Source organism: Aulonocara stuartgranti, assembly GCF_965226115.1.
Source record: "Aulonocara stuartgranti genome assembly, chromosome: 15".
Taxonomy (NCBI): Eukaryota; Metazoa; Chordata; class Actinopteri; order Cichliformes; family Cichlidae; genus Aulonocara; species Aulonocara stuartgranti.
In genome coordinates, this window is record NC_138951.1 from 22705927 (window position 1) to 22727695 (window position 21769).

The 21769-nt window shown below is 40.1% G+C and overlaps 2 protein-coding genes across 2 annotated transcripts; one reads left to right on the top strand and one right to left on the bottom strand.

The window, feature by feature from the left end:
- Positions 1-948: 948 nt before the first annotated feature.
- Positions 949-8789, bottom strand: LOC309689820 (cytochrome P450 2K1-like). The gene is made up of 16 exons (XM_082506483.1): positions 8498-8789; positions 8232-8394; positions 7999-8148; positions 7753-7913; positions 7454-7633; positions 7013-7154; positions 6610-6794; positions 6124-6265; positions 5867-6050; positions 4228-4324; positions 3937-4099; positions 3683-3832; positions 3148-3198; positions 1580-1764; positions 1216-1357; positions 949-1135 (listed from the first exon to the last, which is right to left on the bottom strand). Exons 1-16 carry the CDS (start codon positions 8702-8704, stop codon positions 966-968), a joined length of 2472 nt encoding a protein of 823 aa, XP_082362609.1. The 5' UTR covers positions 8705-8789; the 3' UTR covers positions 949-965.
- A 1745-nt stretch (positions 8790-10534) lies between these two features.
- LOC309689030 (cytochrome P450 2K4-like) lies at positions 10535-20365 on the top strand. The gene is made up of 9 exons (XM_082505166.1): positions 10535-10736; positions 10831-10993; positions 11102-11251; positions 11320-11477; positions 18407-18586; positions 18777-18918; positions 19018-19202; positions 19634-19775; positions 19853-20365. Exons 1-9 carry the CDS (start codon positions 10542-10544, stop codon positions 20035-20037), a joined length of 1500 nt encoding a protein of 499 aa, XP_082361292.1. The 5' UTR covers positions 10535-10541; the 3' UTR covers positions 20038-20365.
- The last annotated feature ends 1404 nt before the right edge of the window (positions 20366-21769 follow it).

The window sequence follows — 21769 nt, forward strand, 5'->3', positions numbered from 1 at the left end:
CTAAACATGGTGGATTGTAGAATAGTGTAAAATTATTCCACACCTATTTGGCTTGATTTACTCATAAAAAGACTCCATTTTGACATATAAGGAAAATCATCAGAGGGCCAGTAGCATTACAGTTACATTAAAGATTAAATGGGAAACAGGTCTGTATGAAAGTTCTTTGTGTTTTATATTCCAGCTGGTCAAACATAGACACTTAGAAGACTTGCTGAGAAGACTGGTGGAGTGAGGAAGGAAATGATGTGTGAGGTGTATTCATTTTAATATTTCAACTTTATTGTGGAGAAAATGAAGAAAATATTAAGTCTTCATGAACAAGAGAGAGATTAACATGTGCTTGTGCAACATTTTTAAGTTACAGTGAACATGTTGAGCAAAACAATCAACCAACTTATGAAAAAACTCATTGGAGACTCCATTTCCAGGAGAAAATGCTCACTTAGGCTATGTTCAAACTGCAGGTCTTAATGCTCAATACCGATTTTTTGATCAAATCAGATTTTTTTTTGTCTGCTTGTTCACACTACAAATAAAATGTGACAGCAAACGCGCTCTAGTGTGAACCCTCAAAGCGGCCCACATGCGCATACGAAAGTGACCCAGGTCGGATTTGAAAATATCAGATTTGTGCTGTTCAAACTGTCATACCATGATCGTATATGGGTTGCATAGGGTCAAAAAAGTCGCATTTGATGCACTTTCGCCTGCAATGTGAACGTAGCCTTAGATTCATGTGATGGAGCTGTACAAAAAGCTTAAATTTAAAGGATCGATATCAAACCTATGGCCCAGAGGTCAGTTCTGGCTTTGCAAACTCTTAAATTTCCAAAGAAGCCTTTACCTAATCCATTTTTTTCCCAGAATCTATTGCGATTACTTGTACGTCATGAAATAATAACGTGATTCAGAGAAGACTGGTTCAGCGTTCAAATACAGTTTCCTTACATACGGGAAATAGCTCATAGTTTATGAGGCAAAGGGCTGAGAGTAAAACCCACAGCTGGAGTCAGATCTAATTCATCCTCTGAAACTCCAGGTGCAGGGGTGAAACGAAAATGCTGAAGGAGAGTGGTGAAGAAGAGGAAGAGCTCCATCCTGGCCAGACTCTCTCCGAGGCAAATCCTGCGACCTGTAAGAGACAATTGAAGAATAACTTCAGCTGTCCTGTCAGCAGATGTAACCTAAACAGAGATGGCTGAGCTCACAAACCTGCAGAAAATGGAATGAAGGCATCTCGCTTAGCAAACTTTTTCTCGTTGTCCAGGAAGTGAGCAGGATAAAAGCTGTGTGGTCTCTCCCACTCCTTGGGATCATGCAGGACAGATGTCAAGAGAGGAAACACCGTGGTTCCCTGCACAAATTACAATACACAGGCTGCTAAAACCTTTCCCCACCTTGTATTTACATGTATTTTATCTGCATTTATGTTTTCCTACCTGCACTACCAAACCATCACCCTTTACACATAATTATCATAAAGAAACAATCCACAATGCAGTTATATTTTGTTGCACTTGATGGCTTAGTGCAGGCCAGGTTTTTTAAAAGCGGTAGGTGTGTTATGCAGTCTTACCTTCTTGATAGAGTGACCCTGAAAAATGATGTCTTCGGTGGTTTTGTGAGGAATTCCAGTGGGAACAATGCTGCTCAGTCTCTGTATCTCATGGATGACGGCGTCAGTGAAGGGCAGGCTTTTCCTGTCTGCAACCTGCACCTGTCGATCTCCTATGACTCTCGTCAGCTCCTCCTGGACCTCATCTGGTGTATAAAAGTAACAATAATTAAATTTCATCCCTATTAGAATCACTCAAACACTCCATTTTACAGTATTTTCACAGAAATCTATGCAATCTTGTAAAAAAAATTAAGTGCACGCCAGTTGAAGTAATAGTTCTTTTTAAATTATTTTATCAGTCTCTCACATTGGTGTAGAGAAATTCTGGCCCACTCTTCTTTACAGTGCTGCTTTAGTTCATTGAGGTTTGCAGACATTCAGTCAGGCATGGCTCTGTTAATGTCTTGTCACAGCATTTCATTTGAGTTTATGTCTGGACTTCGACTGGGCCATTGCAGCACCTTGATTGTTATCTTTTTCAGCCATTCTTTTGGAGAGCCCAGTTTAGGCCAATCTGGGACAGATCCTCTGACATTTGCTATAAAATACTTATGATCATTACAGAGTTACCCAAGGTACCCAAGTCCTGTGACTGGAAAAATCAACTGCAAATCATCACTCCTTTAGCACTGTGTGTGAGTTTGTCTGAGGTGTTTGTGCTGACATACTGTGTTGGATTTGTGCTTGATGTGGTACTTTTGCATTATGATAAAACATTTCTAGTTTTGTCTTGTCAGTCAACAGGATGTTGTCTCAGAAGTCTATGCTTTCTTTTGGCAACTATTTTAAACAAGCCGTACCTGTTCTGACTTTTTTTAATTGTAGAACTGCAGAATTGTACTAGAATAAACTGGTTTTTAATTTGGGGTGCATTTACTGGAACTTCCACTCCAGGGAAGAATGAAGCCCTCAGGTGTGTGTTAGTCCACACCTGAAGGCTTCAGTCTAACAAACTATAAAAAATCTGTCTTCATTCAGTTGCTCACACTTGCTAAAGATCAACTAATCGTGCTTTTGATTAGCACCTTATTGATTGGCTGCTACTCCTAAATCCCATGAAGGGAATAATTTGTGTTTCACAGGACTAAAAATAGAGTACTTTGAAAACGTGATTTTTCACACGGCTATAAATGAAGGTGACATTATTTATTTGATTTTGTTTTTGTGACAGTGATTTGATTTCATTAGCACATTGAAGTTAAATTTTTAGGCTCCTCACCCTGAATCTTTGGATATTTGGCCATAAGCAGAAGTCCCCATCTCAGTGTAGTTGATGTTGTCTCAGTTCATTACTGTCATCAAAAGGTTATCATCATGGAAATGACTGTTGGTAATCCCAGATTCCTTCAGACATGCAACAATAAAATGCCAGTAAATCTAATTCCCTTAAAACTGACAAAATGTGTACTTTGTTCTTACTAGGACACAGCATATTTGTTTAGTTAAGCAGGAATGTGCACAGCTTCACCCTGAGCTTCAGTTAATAATTTCAGACTACAAACTTGACAAGTGACAGAGATGCCAACCTCCAGAGTTTGCTTGCGGAGCAGAAAGGCATCCACAAAGCCTCTGCACATCTGTGGGTTCAGAGTCTCTTTTAAATGACTGAAGATGCCAAGGTTTTGTTTGCTACTGGTAGCAGACATTTCGAGCAGTTCCTTCCTGGCACCAATCCAACTCAACAGCGCTGGACACATGTTGTACATCTGTCAAAAATTATATAACCACCAGTAACTAGAATAATATTTTGTTATTTGCAACAACTGATGCTTTATGTGCTTATGAAAGTAACTATAGAAATGACCTGTACTGAAGGAGAACCCAAAAGTTTAGCACCTCTGCTCATTTGATCTACCAGAGATGTAAACTCTGGATCATTATATTCAAATCTGCTTCCATAGACAATGGAGCAGATAATATTAGAGACTGCATATGATAATCTTTGGTTTGTATCAAAAGCTTCTCCTGTGACAAGACAAGTGAAAGGAGTGAAAAACAAATAACAGTCAAATTAATCTTCATCAACCTTCATTAATTTTTTTTAACATAAACAAATCTTACCTTTGAATTTCTTAAAAACCTCAATGAGGTATTGACATTCTTCAATTATTTTGTCCTCACATGCTCTCTTGCCCATCCCAAAGTCTCTCAGGTTAGTCAGTGCAAAGCGCCTCATTTCCTTCCATGAATCACCGTTGGACCACACAACCCCTGTAATGAAGTGTGTATAGAGTTTAAATAACAATAATTTAAGACACATAATGTGGTTATGCCCATTTTTTATTTTATTTATTTATTTATTTATTTATTTTTACCATTTCCATGGTTCATTTGATGCACAATTAGAATTGGATCTCTGTCTCCAAACACTTCATCATAGTCAACAAGTGCCTCCTTCACTGTCTTGTATCCTGCCAGCACCACCACTTTTTGGGGTCCAAGATAGACAGTAAAGACTGATCCATATTTCTTGGACAGCTAAGAAGGGCAGAATATGTTGATATTTTGACACACATTAGAGAGACCCTGGAAGTTGTAAGAGCTGCATGGAAAGCTGAATTTATAAGTCAGCCTAAAAGAAAAGCAGCCCAATAGCTTTACCTCACCTCCAATAATGTTTTGTAGGGTCTTTTCAGGTTCATCTGAAGCAAGTTCCCAAACAAGGGAAGTGGTCTGGGTCCTGGGGGATCCTGGGTACTAAAGCTAGCAGAGGAGATTAAATAGATGAGCAGGAGGACCGTCAGAGCCCCCAACAAGAAGGTAGAACTGAAGGCCTGAAGAAAAACATTTAATATCCCCATGGTTTTCAAGTAAAATATACACTCTGTTACTTGCACTGAAAACTCAGTGACTGTGAAAGACACTGCACAGGGATAAACAGTGCAAACAGTGTTCTGTGGTTATGAATGAGTAAATGATTAATGTTGCAGTTAGTACTTTGGTCTGTGTCAATATTATATTTTCAGAATGAAAAAAATAAAAAAATAAAACACGTATAAATGTGTGTACCTGATATCAACACAGTTATTTGTGTAAACACTTTAAAGTGCAGCATTTTTTTTACTATATTTTAACATTATTTGAAACTGAAGCTCATTTTTTTGTATTGACTTTTAGAGTTGAATATATGATAAATGTAAAGAGCATTTATATTTTATGCTTTTCTATAAGACTTCCAAACCGGAAGTATGTCATAAATCAGAAAGTACGGTAAATAACTTTTTATCCAACCTAGCTGAGTGTAGGATAAAACGGGTAACCAAGCAGTTTTGGCCAAAGTGACTGGGTAGCAAAGCAGGTTTCCTAACAACAAGGGCAGCAGGTAAATAAAGTGGCAATATCTAAGAGAAGCAATAAGGTTGGAGAAACCTGCATTCAGCTAAGACTGAAGAAGTCACTTGGATGAAATGCTTCTCCCGCTGAAAAAACTACGTCAAGATGAACTGAATACACTTTAATTATGGGTGACTTAGACAGCTACAAGTGATGGTCATTAGTTTTTCTTATCACTAAATGAAAAAGTGAAGCGGACAGATAGAAAATGGCCCAAAGAGTCTGGTAACCATCAATTAGCCCCCCAAAATTATGAAAAAACAATTCATCTATACAAATAAACATTGATATATATTTCAGTTCCTTTCAGACATTCTTCTTCTCTCTAAAGAGGTCACATGGAAGACCAACAATGTAACAATAATGTGTTGTCAACCGATCTGTAAACTTCTCCAACCACCAGGGGGCGTGGCATGGCGGTACTTACTAAGAAAACTGAGGGTGTCTTCTTTCTTGAGGGGCAGTAATGAGCACGACATGCACTGATGCAGCATTTGATCTTTATTGTGGAGGAAAATGTTTAACATCTTACATCTTTATGAGCAAGCGAGAGAGCGATACATGGCAGGTGTAGCATTTTTAAGTAATCAAAACATTCTGCCTTTATTGTCAGTGAAAACTTTGAAGCCAACAGGCAATCTTTACCTACATGAGATGGGGCTAATAAAATCACCTTGAAACTAAAGGAACAATTGAACTAAACATTTTGTAAATCATGTCAGTGAGCCTGAAATTGTTGCCATGATGCCAGGTCTCTCTTGGAAATTAGATTTTTAATCTCAATGAGATTTTTTTTACCTGGATAAATAAAGGACTAATAATAATTAAGGACACAAGAAAATATTCTGCTAAAAATTGACTGGAGCCGTTTCACAGGACAACAAAAGCTTATAAAGACCATCTCTTCCTCACATTTGGGAAACAGCACATAATTTGTGAATCGAAGGGCTGAGAGTAATGCTCACAATTGGAGTCAGATCCAATTCATCCTCTGAAACTCCAGGTGCAGGAGTGAAACGAAAACGCTGCAGGAGGGTGGTGAAGAAGAGGAAGAGCTCCATCCTGGCCAGACTCTCTCCGAGGCAAATCCTGCGACCTGCAAGAGATGAATAATAATCAACTGTCCTGTGATGAGATGTACCTCAGTGGTAATGGCTGAGCTCACAAACCTGCAGAAAATGGAATGAAGGCATCTCGCTTGACAAACTTTTTCTCTTTGTCCAAGAAATGAGCAGGATAAAAGCTGTGAGGCCTCTCCCACTCACTTGGATCATGCAGGACAGATGTCAAGAGAGGAAACACTGTGGTTCCCTGCAGATAACAGCTGATTTCAGAGATGCACAAAGTACAAAACGTACTAAGACAACACATAAAAACAGCACATACTTTTGATTTGGATTCAGTTTCAAACTTTCCCGTATTCCTGTGATTGCCCGTCCAAGATGGCATCAAGCTTCTGTTTTGTGCACTCAGTAAACTGATAACAACTGTTCCCACTCATGCTTACTCTTTGTGTCTGCACTTAGGTTTTTTGTAGCTTTAGAACTTTGGCACCTCAACTCAAAGTTAATGCAGGACGATCCAGGATGTAGTTACATTATCTCAAAACATGGCTTGATGCCGAGCAGATTCGAATAGATAACAATTAGTCTTACCTTCTCAATAAAGTGACCCTGAAAAGTGATGTCTCGGGTGGTTTTGTGAGGAAGTGCAGTGGGGACGATGCTGCTCAGTCTCTGTATCTCATGGATGACAGCGTCAGTGAAGGGAAGGTTTTTCCTGTCAGCAACCTGCACCTGTCGATCTCCTATGACCCTCCTCAGCTCTTCCTGGACCTCATCTAGAGTATAAAAGTAACAGTAATTGAATTTCATCCCTATTAGAATCCTCTGGAGTCTAAACGAGAACAGTGGACACATTACACTTGTGTTACACTGACAATAACACTCCAGTATATTTGATAAATGTATGCTTATTGTGATATTGCTCTTGTGACATGTGTCATGTGATTTCCAGTAAAAGAGTGTATTCAAGTTGTGGATTATTTGAGCTCCTCACCCTGTATCTTCGGATATTTGGCCATTAGCAGAAGTCCCCATCTCAGTGTAGTTGATGTTGTCTCAGTGCCGGCAGCAAACAGATTCATGACTGTTATCAGAAGATTATCATCATGGAAGTGACTGTTGGTAATCCCAGATTCCTGCACATAGACATTTAACAGCAAAGTCACTAAAATCATTCTAATCCCAAAGTTGGATGGGGGTTGCACAGTAGAAAAAGAAGTGTCAAGGCACCGAACAGTAACGAGGATGTAACATACACCAGAAGAATTACAAATGATCAATAGTGTTCGCATACATCTGCTGGGTGATAAAGGTATTAGGATGCAACACAGCTGTTTTGTCTTAACCATAGCTGAGCAGGATAAGGCACAGTTTCACCATCAGCTTAAGTTATTTATTCCTGAACACAAAGTTAAAAGATAATAGAAAGTCCAACCTCAAGATTTTCTTTGCGGACCAGAAAGGCGTCTACAAAGCCTCTGCACATCTGTGGGTTCAGAGTCTCTTTTAAACGATGGAAGAAGGCACGGTTTTGCATTTTATTGGCAGCAGCCAGTTTGAACCCTTCGTTCCTATCAGCAGTCCACTTCAGGATTGATGGAAACATTTCATACATCTGTGAATCATCAAATATACATCTGTACATAAAATACCATTTTTGATTTACAAAGGTTATTGAGTTGTACCTTGAAAAAATCTGTAACTCCATAAGTGTCACAAAGTAGGAATCAATACCTGTATTGAGGGACTTCCACCGAGTCTGACAAATCTGTTTGTTCGATCTACCAACGATGTAAACTCTGGATCATTATATTCAAATCTGCTGCCATAGACGATGGAGCAGATAATATTAGAGACTGCACAGTTAATTGATTGGGTTGTATCAAACGCTTCTCCTGTAGCAAAACAAACACATACAGTCAGTATAAGTAATTGGACCATTAATTCAATTCAGTTCAAACAAATGTGATAATTTTTTACCTTTAAATTTCTTAAATACTTCAATGAGATGTTGACATTCCTCAATTATTTTGTCCTCACATGCTCTCTTGCCCATTCCAAAGTCTCTCAGTTTAGTCAATGCAAAGCGTCTCATTTCTCTCCATGAGTCACCATTGGACCACAGAACTCCTGAGAGTGGTCATATTTTAGTTTGACAGTACCAAAATAGAAAAAAAGCTAAAAGATTTTAAGAAAAAATATTATTCCTTTACCATGCTCTTTGGTTAATTCATGCGCAAGTTTCGTTGGGCTTCTGTCTCCAAACACATCATCATAGTCTACAAGTGCCTGCTTCACTGTCTTGTATCCTGCTAGGACCACCACCTTTTTAGGTCCCAGATAGACCGTGAAGACTGATCCATATTTCTTGGATAACTAAGAACAGAATATTTTCATATTTTCACACACATCAAAGAAACCAAAGCTAAAAAGCTGCCTGGAGAACTGTATCTGCAGCATAGTTCAATTACTTTCTCACCTCCAGCAATGTTTTGTAAGGTCCTTTCAGGTCCAGTTGCAGCAGGTTCCCCAGCACAGGTAGTGGTCTGGGTCCTGGAGGACCCTTTTGTTTTTTTTGAGAATTGAAGCTTGGAGTGACGATGAAATAGACAAGGAGGATGACTGTCAGTGCCCCTAACAAGAAGGCAGAACTGAACGATTGGAGAAAGACATCTAATATCCCCATGGCTGTGAAACGAATTCTCTGCTATGAGTTCTTTGTACTGAGAGCCCAGAGACTTAGTGCTTTTTGCGTTGTCTGCCAAATTTCAGTCCTGTACTGTGCAGCATATAATACAAGGTGTGACAGTAACAGAGCAAAGGTCCTCTATGAAAGAAATAGTAAATCATTAACGTTGCAGTTGATACTTTGGTCTGTAAAATAAATGGAAAAACATTAACAAACCAACAAAATAAATTAAACACAGAATAAAAATATCTACTTGGATGTTAGAATAATTTTTGACAGAAGTGAGTATATCTGTTAAAAACGTAATAATAGTTTTCATTTTTGGTAGATTTTAGCATTAAAATTCAGGGTTGCCATGGCCGTTTTATCTATCTATCTATCTATCTATCTATCTATCTATCTATCTATCTATCTATCTATCTATCTATCTATCTATCTATCTATCTATCTATCTGGCAAGACTGCAAACATGACAGATGTATGTATATATATATATATATATATATATATATATATATATATATATATATATATATATATATGTATATATATATATATATATATATATATATATATATATATATATATATATATATATACATATACATATATATATACATATGTATATATATATATATACATATATATATATATATGTATATATACATATATATATATATACATATATATATATATATATATATATATATATATATGTATATATATATATATATATATATATATATATATATATATGTATATATATATATACATATATATATATATATATATATATATATATATATATATATATATATGGTGCAATTAATGCAATTAATGTAAACAGCGAACGACGGTGAGAGGTGCTCAAAGTGCTCACCATAACTTAGAATTGCTCAACGTAAACAAGGAATAACTTAAAAACACTCATGAGAAACTGAGTGCTAGCGGCAACCTAAATAAACTTAACACACGCTAGAAACTCTACTCTGGAGCATGAATTTAGATATAACTTTAGCTTAGAGGCACACTATGATTCATAATACTCGGCTTGGAGTCACACAGTTCTAACTCAGAAATTCACAATCCTTTACTTTGAAACACACATGGCCGACTTGGCATTTCTATGAAACAAAACTAGAAGGAGCACTGGAAGTGTCCGTGGTGAAGCCACGGGGCTGTTGTGGATTGAATGGAGAACCCGACACTGGGAAATCTGGGTGAGGGGAGATGATTATTCTGAGCGCTGGGCAGGGAGGCAGGCAGGCACGGAGAAACTGTAAACAGACCAGCACTGAAATCCTAACAGGTGACGGCAGCGGCTTGACAACGTCCAGAGGTCCTCTGAGAGTGGAGAAACTGTGAAAGCCCTGACTGACAAAGGTTTGCTGACGATCTGGCGAGGTGTGAGTCTGAGCGCTGGTCTTAAGAAGCCGGCAATTCCAATTATGCTCAGGTGCAGCCTGTCAGCATGCTGTGGCGGCTCTGCCTAGGGGTGGAAATGCCGGCCCTGTGGGAAGGCCCAGCACTCACCCGGACCATAAAATAGTCAGATGTCTATTCATATTAATGTACAGAATTCACCTGCTTGCTGCTACTACTGCACATTCACCCAGTGTATATACTATATGTAGATATATATAATGTTCTTCCTCTACACCCCCCCCAATTTTTGCACATGTCGAGGAGCGTGTCAGGCTACATTTCACTGTGTGTTATACTTGTATAACTATGCATGTGACAAATAAAGAACCTTGAACCTTGAACCTTGACCATGACACAGTCATCCTGTCTGTCAGTTGGAATAACCAACAGAAGTCACTGAGCTTAAGCCATGGATATACTATATGTTTTTCTCCAGGGGATTTATTCAATTGTTTTGTGTCTGACAGTCCTTCTATTGATCCACTGCCTTTTCTCTAACATAACCCAAAAGGATGGAAAGGAGCCTCCAGGACCCACACCATATCCCATTTTTGGGAACTTCCCGCAGCTGTACCTGAAGAAAACACATGTCACGTTACTGGAGGTGAGGAAGTCATTGGAGGAATTTTCTTTCAATGTATCTGATCATTTTAATGTATTTTAAACAAAGATATATGAACATTTTTTGTTGTTTTTAGCTATCCAAACAATTTGGATCTATTTTCACCATCTATCTGGGGACCAAAAAAGTGGTGGTCCTGGTAGGATACAACGCAGTAAAGGAGGCACTTGTTGACTATGCTGAAGTGTTTGGAGAAAGGGATCTGACACCAATTATTGATGAGCATTTTCAAGGACATGGTGCGTAATTAAGACAAGACTTTTGCAAACACATTTGAGTGTGAGTCATAATTAGCAACTATGTATAACCTTTATCTATATTACTGAAAGTTGTTTCTGTCAAATCAGGTATTGTGTGGGCTAATGATGACACATGGAAAGAGATGAGGCGCTTTGCAATGATCAACCTGAAGGACTTTGGAATGGGAAAGAAAGAATTTGAGGACAAAATCATTGAGGAGTGTCATTACCTTATGGAAGCTTTTAAACAGTTCAAAGGTAAACAGTGAACTGACAGAAACTGCAACTTTTTGATACAAATGAACTTTTTGTAATTTTCTTTGCAGGAGAATTTGATGTCAACCAATCATTAAACAATGCAACTGCCAATATTTTCTGCTCCTTGATCTATGGCAACAGATTTGATTACAATGACCTGGAGTTTACATCTTTGGTACATCGTACATGTAGAAACACCACACTTTTGAGTGCCCCATCTGTCCAGGTATATTTTAAAGTTTTTAAAGATTTTGTTTGTAAATTCTAACTGACTTTTATAACTAAGGGGCAGTGCTTTGCTTATGTCTGTGTAGTGATATGCTTTCAAATATTTGCTACTGTTCATTTAACTTTGCTTTCTTTTTAATGATCACTTCCTCCAGGGGCTTTACCTTTTCCAAGTGTAACCACTGACTCATTTTAAATAGTTTAGGACAGCCAAACTACGGACCAGTTGCTAGGTTCGGCAGGGCTACAATAGAAAGCGAGGCAAATATGGAATGAAATGGCTGGAGACAGGAATCTGAGCAGCAACGGTTATTATTTTACACAAAATGAAATAAACAAGACACAAATTCCACATTGACAGTAGTAATGGTAATAATAACAATAATAAGAATAAGCCAGCAAAAAAAAAAAAAAAAAAAAAAAATAGTCCCTTTGAGCTCAATGTTCAATTGTCTTTTTGTCTTCGGTCATTCGTCATGTCAAAAATTCTTAGTCTAGTTCTTTTTCTCTTTTGTTTGTGGTTTGTGTGTTACCACTTGGGAGTCTCCGTCGAGGAAGAAGAGTAAGTTCCTCTGTAAAGTTCAGTCCGGGCTCAGGCTCGCCATCTCCCTCCGGAGAGAATCCATTGTGATCCAAAATCTTAGTTTCTTCCACACGAACAAGAAAAAAACCTAGCCTGCACAACAATATTAACATTATTGCACACAGCCAGCTCTGTTTCTACTCTTGTATCACAGCTATAGCTTTAGTTCTTTATCTCTTTTCACATCTCTTTCACATTACCACAGTAATACATTACAAGCATGCTTTGAATATATCTCTCATTGTGCATGAAATTATTTTAACCACACGTAAAACAACAAATGAATTTCTCGTTCTGTTTTCAACCATGAATTTGTGATTAATAGATATAAACAACAAGATAATAGATTTTTTCAATCATCCTTCAAGTATGCTAAACAAATTCTACCACAAACAGCAAATTACCACTCGCAAATCGGTATGAACAGAAGAAACAACTTTTAGCAACAGACTAACACATTATTATTTTCTATTTATTTATTTATTTTTTGTCCCGTTTGGATCTTTAGCCATCAGAATTGTTGTCGTAAGACCAAGAAAGATGCCAAGCGGATTTATTTTACCAAGTGGATCATCATGGCCTTGCCATATTGGTCCATTTGATTGACCTTTATTATAATTATGTATTTATTTGATTTGATTTTCGGTTGCTACAAACGGGATAGACATGACTGGGGGATAGGACAGGGAGAAAGAATGAAAGAAAGAGAGGGAGAGAAAGAAAAACAGAGGGGAGAAGACACGGTGAGAAAGGGGGGAAGAAAGAAAGAAAAACAAACAAAACACCTGGATCACCTGTATGGAGAAAAAAAACAGAAGAGAAAACAAACAAAAAATTAGCAACATAATAAATACAACACCATCACAATAAACTAGCTAGCAGTAGATAACAGTAGATACTAAATATTAAACGCTATTGTGCAGCACACAAGATAGACAGCGCACAATGTGCTTTGAGGCAGCAGCCAAGAAAGGTGTAGTCCGCGTCTGTGAATACCCGTGTGTACACCTGTGTGCATACCTGTGTGGATCAGCATGCTTGCATTCCAAAGGTTTCTCCATGTAACGATCTGCTAGGGAGTGTGGGGAGCCATAGCCCCGTCCCCCAGGGCATGAAGCAGGTATGGAGGAGATCCAGGCCCCAGACATCCAGAGGCCCCAGAGTATGAGGACCCGAAGAGGACCACCAAAGGGGGGGAACACAATAGTGCCCTGCAGACTGTTCACAAAGCTGAGGGATCTGGGACTTAACAGCCGTCTGTGTGCATGGGTGTTGGACTTCCTCACTGGCAGAACTCAGGTGGTGAGGGTGGGCAGGTGCTTCTCCAACAGCATCACCATCAACACAGGAGCACCTCAGGGATGTGTCCTCTCGCCACTGCTCTACTCCCTCTACACTTCAGACTGTGTGGCCACCCATGGCTCCAACACCATTGTGAAGTTTGCTGACGACACAGTGGTGTTGGGTGCCATCTCCAACAACGATGAGGCGGCCTACATGGATGAAGTGAAGAATCTGGCATCGTGGTGCCAGGACAACCACCTCCAGCTGAACGTCAGCAAGACCAAGGAGCTGGTGGTGGACTTCAGAAGGGGTCAGCACAGAGACTACAAGCCCATCATCATTAATGGAGCTCCAGTGGAGAGGGTGCAGTCCTTCAAGTATCTTGGTGTCCACATCTCCTCAGACCTGACATGGGCTGCCCACATTCAGGTCCAGACCAAAAAGGCTAGGCAGCGCCTGTATCACCTACGACAACTGTGGAAGTTCAGGGTCTCTCCAAAGATCCTCAGGATTTTCTATACAGGCGCTGTGGAGAGCATCCTCACACAGAACATGACATCGTGGTTTGGGAACAGCTGTGTGAAGGACCAAAAAGCTCTCCAGAGAGTGATCCGTACAGCAGAACGCTGCTGCAGGATTGTTCTCCCCCCGCTTCAGGACACCTACACCAGGAGATGCTGGACTAGAGCAGCGCAGATACTGAAGGACCCATCCCATCCTGGCAACAAACTGTTCCAACTTGTGCAATCTGGTAGAAGGTTCCGCATCTTCCGGGCAAGGACAGAGAGACTCAAGAGGAGCTTCTATCCCCAAGCCATCCGTGCCCTAAACACACACACCCGCCCTCTCACATCATCTATAATTGACTGAGACAGGACTCTCTTCCAGACACTCTAAACCAAGGCACAATGTACATTTCAATTCCTTTAATTTTAAATATGTTTATATTGTCTATCCTGTAAAATAGTCAGATGTCTATTCATATTAATGTACAGAATTCACCTGCTTGCTGCTACTACTGCACATTCACCCAGTGTATATACTATATGTATGTGTATATATATATATAATGTTCTTCCTCTACACCCCCCCCCCCCCCCCCCCCCCCCCCCAATTTTTGCACATGTCGAGGAGCGTGTCAGGCTACATTTCACTGTGTGTTATACTTGTACAACTATGCATGTGACAAATAAAGAACCTTGAACCTTGAACCGTGCCACCCTCCTAGGAAGAGCTGAGTAGAGCCCCAAACGAGAGGTCACCCAGGAGCTATGGAGCAGAAGCCAGAGGGGGTTGCAGTGGCGTGCCCGCGGGCTCTGCCGGCAGCCAGCTGTGCCAGAGAGGACCGAGCTTCAGGCCCAGAGGCCTGAGGCCTGAGGGTACCCCACCCCCCGGAAGGGGCCCACAGGCGCCAGGCCCCGCCAATCGGCCACCAGGAGTGAGCCGGTACATACATGAGCGCCCAGCCCCAGTCGACAAGAACCACCAAAACACCAACGTCTGAGGGCATCAGCCACCGGCAGGGAGTGTGGTGAGGGGAGATAGGCCTCCATACTTTCGAGGGCCATAGATGTACCCAGAGAGGTTGAGTCTAAGACCCAACCTGACATATAGACACAGACGAACAGGCGCACGCGGACACAAACGTGCCTTCCCACCCCCATATACACAACCAAATACTCGGCACTCACCCAACGTGTAGACAGACACAAATAGACACTGCACAGACAGTCACACTCCCCAAACATACTCTATATCCCAGGTCCAGGTACCCCCGCCCCCAGAGGGGCAAGCCGCACCTAGACCCAGGAGATGTAACCCTTCTCTGGGGTGGAGGCAAGCGGACCACCTCCTTATCTGCAGTAGCAGGGAGGCCCTGCATCCCAGACCCCAATCTGACGGCCAGCACCTCCTCCCAGCCCCTCAGCCCTGACGGCTAACAGAACCGGGGTGAGTGAAGACCTCAAACCTCCCTACACCCGCTCATATGTAGTGTTGCTGTGTGCTGTTCTAAAGTGCATTTAAAACACAGGAGAGCATGTTCCTGCTTCCTATCAGAGAGCTCCTTCCGAAAACCCTCAGTGTCTATATGCATTTAAAATTGTGGGTAGGGCACCAGCGCCAGAGGTGGGTTGGAATACACCGACCATCCTCTGGATGCTGTAAAAGGTGCCCACCCCCAAGGCCCTATATGTATGTGTTATGTGAGAGTGTGAGTAATGTGGATGTCTAGGTTGCAGAATAAAATTGAGGCACAGGCGGCCAGAAGGGGACAGAGGGGGAGTGCCTCCCCTACACCCCAAGCCCTGCGTGTGTGGGTGTGTGTGGTAGAGTGGGAATAGGGAGGCAGCTGAGGATGGGGGAGGGAAGAGCACCCCCAGACCCCCAAGCCTCCACGCCCGTCCCGGACCCACCCAGGGGCAGCCAGGCTACCAGGCCAGTAACCAACGTCGGCCAGCACACACCCTCCCCCATCTCCGCTGTACGCAGCCACAAGGAAAACACCATCTAAGAGCCACCAGAGCCCCTAACCAGTTCATGGCCACGTCCCCCGGGTTAGGCCCTCCAGGGAAAACGTCCCTAGGGACTCCCCAGACGCCCTAAGGCCGTCCCTACCCCCATATCAACCACAATAGTGAAGGCAGGACCAAACCATGACCCCCCACCCCCACTAGGTGATGAAGCTGATCAAAGGAGCCCAAAGGGATTGATCAAATGTGATGGCAGAGGCTGTATCAAGACTAATGTGATCTATTAGATGGTTTCTATATTGGTTAGAATTAAGATTATTTTTATTTTTCCAGTTAATGAGGACCATTTTCTTGGCAATGCATAGGGCCGTAAAAACAACGTGGGCTGTGTTTATTTCTGCAGTGACCTCATCCAAGTTGCCCAGCAAGCATACTAAAGGGGAGGCTGGAATGTTACATTTCAGACACTTTGATAAGTCTTCACATTTCTCACGCCAAAACTTCTGAACTGGTGGACAGAACCAAAGAGCGTGGATGTAATTGTCCGGTGTATTTGCTAGACAGTGTGAGCAGTTGTTGGAAGGTGTATAGGCCATCTTGAACATCCTATGACCAGTATAGTGCACTCTATGTATTATTTTGTATTGTATTAATTGCAAACTGGGATTTCTGATCCATTGAAAGGTTTTTAAGCATATCTGAGACCAAAGGTTTTGGTCTAAGTTGATCGATAAATCTGCTTCCCATTTTGCAATAGGAAGGGATATTGATTCATCTATTTTAGAAAGTGTTCTGTATATTTAAAACAATAATTTGGGGGCTTTTAGGTTAAAAAATTCCACAACACTTGGTGGTGTTTGTAATTCAGCTTCACTGGGATTAAATTTCTTTTTTACTATGGATTTAATTTGTTGATATTCCAAAAATCGTTTCTTGGAGAGTCGAAAATACGAGTTGTCGCCGACCAGAAACGGGAGCTGGAAGCATGTAAATATAATAATAACCACTGCAGCTAACAAGAATGCCTGACGAGCCCAGTTGTAAGTAAGCTATTTAGACTCGACTGTGTTCGTGTTTTTTTCCGAAACAATAAGTTCCTTTTGGAGCAGCCTTTCAATGCTTCTCTCTGTCTCTTGCTAGCAAAGTTGACCCAGACAACAAAGTAAAGCTAGTTTTCGGCTACGAGCCCAACACGGAACCCGACGTATTAGCCAGAGGTCCCTTTACTACGGTTCGGAGCCATAGACCTGTTTTATATACGTGAGGAATATTCTTATATATGAGATCGCTGCAAAAAGTGCAGCCTTACCTAATGTCCACCCTACTGTTAGTCATTTTATATTAAGATTTAAAAATCTAGTTGGTATTGGTACGGCGAGTAGCCTTCAGTAATAGTAATAAATCACACAGCAATAGTACATTCATGTACGGTAGTTGTAAACAGCATGATAATATATTAAGTAATCCAAAGTATTCAGAATATGTTACTCTCATTGACTAATGTAACAGAATACGTTACAAAATACATTTTCGGGCATGTATTCTGTAATCTGTAGTGGAATACATTTTAAAAGTAACCTTCCAAACACTGTGGAGACCAATGACAATGTAAACAAAAAGGGGAGACACAAGGACACACAGCAACACACATATCACCAACACACAGAGGACTAAGGCTACGTTCACACTGCAGACGAAAGCACATCAAATCCGACTTTTTTGACCCTATGCGACCCATATCCGATCATGGTATGACAGTTTGAACAGCAGAAATTCAGTATTTTCAAATGCAACCTAGGTCACTTTCGTATGTGATACTGAATCCGATACATATCTGATGTTTTAGAAAGTGACTGCTCTTTGAATGGTCATGTCACATTTAATCCGTCTTTTATGTCACTGACACAAGACGCCAATTATCAGCGCCGGAGAAGATAAACCTCTGAGTGGAGGTAGCAGCCACTGCTCCAAACGAGGCCAATGTTAAAGCACGGGCACTCTTTTTTTCTCAGTGTCCTTCTTTCTCTAATTATTTGTCAAAATTCTGTTGGTTGCGACTGTGCAGAAATTGATAGACTACTGGAACAACACCTACTAGCTTTGTAGCCGCCATTTTACTGCCATAAACAGAGCACGTTGTGTGTGACGTCTCTTTTGCGCATGCGGGCACTTTGAGGGCAGTGAACCGTTCACACTAGAGCGCGTTTGCTTTCACATTTTATTTGTAGTATGAACAACCAGACAAAAAAAAATTGTATTTGATCAAAGAATTGAAATTGAGCATTAAGACCCGCAGTGTGAACGTAGCCTTTGACACAACAGAAACCCAATAGACAAGAAACTAAAGTGTTCATAAGAATACCTCATGATGTAATAAGAATAACCTCAGAACTAACCAGTAAACTTAAATTACACTGGAGGGTGGCACGGTCCCCCCCTTACTTGACATTTCTGATTTTAAAAATAAAATCATAACAAACCATAATCCTTTAAACTACTTTCAGACACATTAGTTTTTCTTCTTATGAAATGAACAAACATTTGCTTGCCCTTTTAAATACTAACACAGATGCATTTGGGTTTTTACAGCTTTATAACATGGTCCCGTGGATTGGCAAATGGTTCTCTTACCCAAATGAATTCAAAAAAGCATTTGCAGCCAATAGGGAACAACAGAGGAAATTGGTGAGTCATTTGAAAGAAACTCTCGATCCAAAGATGTGCAGAGGATTTGTGGATGCCTTTCTGATTCACCAAGACAATTTGGAGGTGAGGAACAAAAATTTATACAATGCTGATATTGTTTTTTAAAGAGCAATGGCAATAATGTGAACACGTTATCCTAACCTGGTGGTGCTTCTGCCCAACTGGTGAATAGAAATCTGTTTAACACAGCAATGTGAATCTGTGTCATAATCAAAAGCTTCAGCTGTTGAATAACTTCTGGTTTTATACGCAGAAATCTGGAATTACCACCAGTCATTTCCACAATGAAAACCTCTTGATAACAATAATGAATTTATTTGCTGCTGGCACTGAAACATCAGCACGCACAGTCACATGGGGACTTTTTCTTATGGCCAAGTATCCAAAGATACAGGGTAAGAACCTGTAAATGTTCAAAGTGCTTGCAAACAACAAAAATTTATGTTACACTGAAGTCAGATTTATTACATCCTTCGAGCCCTTTCATCTTCCAGAGAAGGTCCGGGAGGAGCTAAGTAGTGTAGTGGGAAATCGTCAGGTTCAGTTTAAAGACAGGACAGAGCTGCCTTTCACCAATGCTGTCATCCATGAGACACAGAGGCTAACAGCTGTTGCTGCCCTGGGGCTTCCTCACAGAACTTCACAGGACATTACCTTTAGAGGTCACTTCATTAAGAAGGTAAAATATATCAGAAAACAAATGATGTGTTTATTATATATTGAAGCTTAAACAATAATCATATTTTGATTACTAAAACATCGTCACAGATGTGGAAAAAGAGAGTTGAATGATTCTTTCTCTCAGTGTTTGATTATCAAATTGAAGATCAACATTTCATGGAATTTGCAGTAGTCAGCATGTTCCAGCATCAAGGAGGAAATATTCTGTGATCAATATTTATAGAATACAACAGTGTGAAAAATGTTCATCAGCTTGATTTTTTTTAAGCTAGATTAAATGAATCAAGTAGGTTTTCAAAAACTCATTTTGTCCCAGATGAAATTTTGTTTTGAAGTCACAGCTAAAAAATAATATTTGATTTTTGTGTAATATCCTGTGAATACATATTAAAAAAGGGAGGAAAAAAGTTTGGTTTGTGTATTCAACAGGGGACAGCTGTGTATCCTTTCCTGTTTTCTGTTCTGTCTGATGAGAGTAAATGGGAGAAACCGTACACTTTTTATCCGGAACACTTCCTGGACAAAGATGGAAAGTTTATCCAGCGTGATGCCTTCATGGTTTTTTCTGCAGGTTTGTAATCAACTTCTTGTCATGACCCAGATTACTATCAGATAAAATGTAGTGTATTTTTTTGTTTTCTATTTCAGGTCGCAGGGTTTGTCCCGGAGCAAATCTGGCCAGAACGGAAGTCTTCATCTTCTTCACCACCCTTCTGCAGCACTTCCGAATTACTTTTCCACCTGGAGTTTCAGAGGATGAACTGCTTCTATCACCATCTGATAGTCTCATCCTTAACCCTTCAAATGTTAAACTGTGTGCTGTCCCCTTGTGAGACACAGTGGGCTGATGTAATTAATTCTAAACAAGAAATATTTTATATAAAACAAGCTGCTAATGAAATAGGTAGAAGGGGTGGTGTTTCTTTGATTCTTCTTTAAGCAAGCAAAATCAGTTTGAGACTCCGAAAGAAACCTGCAGCACCACGAGGAGCTTTGTAAGGATATTTTTGATTCATGTCAATTAGCTTGAATAAAAATGTACACTTAAACACAAGAAAACGAATCGATGAGTGAGTGGAAAGACAAATTGATCTGTGAACTAATGATAATCAATTATAATCTTCATCTTTAGGAGCTGGTTAAAGCAGAGATAAATGTAGAATGCAGCTGAAATAAAGCAAAATGTAACTAACAAAGTGTGCAGGTCAGTACATAAAAGGTGTGGTTTGCCACTGTTAAAGTATTTCTGTATCAACCAACAACCAAATATATCTTTAACTTCAACCAAGTTCTCAGGTGGATTTTCTTGTACATTGCATACATGTGTTAATTGAACATGGTGACTCCATTGTGGTCAGAGAAGTGACTTGTTCCAAGCAATGTGAGTTTCACTTGTGCTACTGTTATAAATGTATTTAAAGGTTTCTGACATTGTAGAATTTGTAGTATGTCAGGAGGCGGAGCAAGACACTTTGAATAACAATGATACACAGTGAGAAATATGAAACAATGATCCTAAAAATACTGGCAATTACCAGTGCTACCTTCCCAGCCTCCTCATATACACCTTTGGTATCAATTTCAAAATCCTGTATCACCTTGTTTCCGAGTAATTACATTCACAAGAATTTCAGAAAGCTTGACCTCTGACCTTGACTTTGAAGTCAACGTTACTGAGATTTAAACTCATCTAAGATTTTTAATAAATGCTAGTTCTCATACAGCACTTACTCTACCTGAACACTTAAAGCACTTCATGCAATTTGCCTCATTGCCCCATTTATACATGCATAAGTACCTTGTATCTAACATTCACACACATTCATAACCGATGATACAAGAAGAGGATAGGTTAATTGATCAATCTAAATTGTCCATAGGTGTGAATGCAGGAGTGAATGTGAGTGTGAATGGTTGTCTGTCTCTGTGTGTTAGCCCTGCGTCAGACTGGCGACCTGTCCATGGCATGCCCTGCATCTCGCCCTATGACAGCTGGGATAGGCTCCAACAGACAGACCAAGACAGACTGTCTGTCCGGGACTGAAAAGTGGTGGTAGAAGAGAGACAGGGGCTCTTGTTGATGATAGGTGATTACTCACTCTTACTTTTTGTCAGTTAAACTACTTTGTAAATCATTCACACATCATTCCCATGATTTTATGGTCTAGTAGTGATCCACTGAAGTACATGATGTACTTTTTGAACTTTGGCTTGTTGTGAAACCGTTCTTTTTCTCAGTGTTTGCATTTAGGCCAAAGGAAACTCAGTAAGAGGTCATTGCCATTTTGTTCTGTGTCAAAGGCAATTCAAAAGCGGTTTATTTCTTTTTCCGAATCACATGATTGGCTTTGAAATAACAAATAGTAATAGTAATAATGATAAAAACAGAAAGAACTAATTCAAATAATACAAAAAATATGGCCTCTTTTAGTGCATGACATTCGGGAGTACATCGACTTTGGAACAAAAGCAGCAACACAGCAATATTTTTTCTCTTCAATTATAAATTTCTATTGAAATTGTTGAATTCTTAACAGACCGACAGAAGTTTCTATGGCACACCTC

What these genes read in the sequence shown, in the direction of transcription:
- LOC309689820 (XM_082506483.1), bottom strand. Translation starts at nt 8,704, where the DNA reads ATGGGGATATTAGATGTCTTTCTCCAATCGTTCAGTTCTGCCTTCTTG. An exon ending in TGAATTAACCAAAGAGCATG is followed by an intron (nt 8,149 to 8,231) that starts GTAAAGGAATAA and finishes GACCACTCTCAG; the next exon opens with GAGTTCTGTGGTCCAATGGT. An exon ending in GTGGAAGTCCCTCAATACAG is followed by an intron (nt 7,634 to 7,752) that starts GTATTGATTCCT and finishes GATGATTCACAG; the next exon opens with ATGTATGAAATGTTTCCATC.
- LOC309689030 (XM_082505166.1), top strand. Translation starts at nt 10,542, where the DNA reads ATGGATATACTATATGTTTTTCTCCAGGGGATTTATTCAATTGTTTTG. An exon ending in CACATGTCACGTTACTGGAG is followed by an intron (nt 10,737 to 10,830) that starts GTGAGGAAGTCA and finishes TGTTGTTTTTAG; the next exon opens with CTATCCAAACAATTTGGATC. An exon ending in CAAGTATCCAAAGATACAGG is followed by an intron (nt 18,919 to 19,017) that starts GTAAGAACCTGT and finishes TTCATCTTCCAG; the next exon opens with AGAAGGTCCGGGAGGAGCTA.